Below are 1,680 nucleotides of genomic sequence, written 5' to 3'. Positions count from 1 at the left end.
TGCCATAATTATGACAGGGTCACTTGCAACACCGATATATCTAATTCTGAAGCTAACAATGTAATAATTACCTCTGTTTTGTGCACTACAGCATAATCACCAGATTCCAATGACTTGTGGAACACCAAAAATGGGTCTGACTTCCAAAAAATAAATTTCTTCTTATCCAACTTTGTGCCACTAAACTGCATGATGACTTCATCTTTCAATGCTACCAACTCCTCAGCAATAATTATCATGTGACCCTGTTGATCTCCTCTGGCTCCAAGTCCTCTCTGTGACAATGGGACATGAACCTGCAAGAATAAGACAGACACTGGGCACCATTAGAGATGGCATGGAACATGTAAATTTGTCTCTAGAAACTACAAACCATTAACACACAAAATGTATCTTCTATTGCTACTGTTCAGAGTGGCTTTTAATGTCCTGCATCATCTCCAGCTGACACAAATTATCAAATTTTATAAAAATAAACAACATTTTATGTAATTAAACTAAGTCACTATATAAACTTGTTTACAACTTACTTCACATTATTGGATAATGTACAACATTAAAATGTATTATAAAGAATAATTACAATATGCTGCACATTGCCAGACAATATACTGTTTTACACAGTGCCTGTTTGGCTGCACCATAGCTCAAGCAGTTAGTTACTGGCTTCCCACTGCAGTGGCCCGGGTTCAATCCCAGGTCTGGTCAAGTGAGATTTGCAGTGGACAAAGGGGTGCTAGGGTGGGTTTTCTCCAAGTACTTCGGTTTCCCCTGCCAATCATGTAACTCATGTAAGGGTGATAAGAAAATCCAAGTGTTTAGCAGTACAAAAATATCAGATCCGCAAAGTGTGGCAGATATGTTAATATTTAATTTCTTTGTTGAAATAGTTGATGACCTTTTAAGTCAAAACAACAAAAATAACAAAAACACACAGTGGCAGAAACAAAGGATAAACTGCTGCCCTAATACCATATTTTTCCATCCAGTCACTGAATATGAAACAGAGTGTGTAACAAATAGTCTAAAAGGTAAATTATTTGCAGGATATGACGAGATACCAGAATATCTTGTTAAAAAATGTATAATTTATGTAAAAAGACCACTGGCTCATATTTTCAATGCCTCATTGAGCTCAGGCACCTTCCCAGATAGATTAAAATTAGCTGAAGTGATACCTCTGCGTAAAAAAGGTGAATATCACGATATTAAAAACCACAGACTGATATCAGCCTTTTACAAAATATTAGAAAAAATGTATAATAGGCTAATGCCTTTTTTAATTCAAAATAATATACTAACAGAGGCCCAAAATGGCTTCAGAAAGAATAAATCAACCGACACAGCAAGTCAGTCTTTTATTGAAAGTATACAGGAGGCCTTAGATAACGGCCTATATGCCATAGGATTATTTTCTGATTTATCAAAGGCATATGATGTAATAGACCATGATATACTTTTAGAGAAACTAGACTCATACGGCATAAGAGGGGTGCCAAACATGTGGTTCAGGTCTTACCTGTCAAACAGACTCCAGTATGTAGAAATAAAAAACAGTGATGGCAGTGTCAAAACCAGTTATAATTCATCATGTAGGAAAGTGAAGTATGGTGTACCACAGGGATCAGTGTTGGGGCCACTTTTATTTTTACCATACATTAATGATCTTACAGAAAATGT

The 1,680-nt window shown here is 36.0% G+C and overlaps 1 protein-coding gene across 1 annotated transcript in view; it reads right to left on the bottom strand.

Moving 5' to 3' along the window:
• Positions 1-75: 75 nt before the first annotated feature.
• The window catches only part of LOC111869253 (copine-8), a gene marked incomplete at its 3' end in the record, with an annotated part of 10,895 nt that continues 9,290 nt past the window's right edge, over positions 76-1,680 (bottom strand). The window contains 1 exon segment of the mRNA XM_023860634.2: positions 76-296. Within this exon segment, the coding sequence (XP_023716402.2) occupies positions 76-296 (221 nt within the window).

Source organism: Cryptotermes secundus, unplaced genomic scaffold, assembly GCF_002891405.2.
Source record: "Cryptotermes secundus unplaced genomic scaffold, Csec_1.0 scaffold6007, whole genome shotgun sequence".
NCBI lineage: Eukaryota > Metazoa > Arthropoda > Insecta > Blattodea > Kalotermitidae > Cryptotermes > Cryptotermes secundus.
This window is presented reverse-complemented; position numbering and strand designations above follow the sequence as displayed.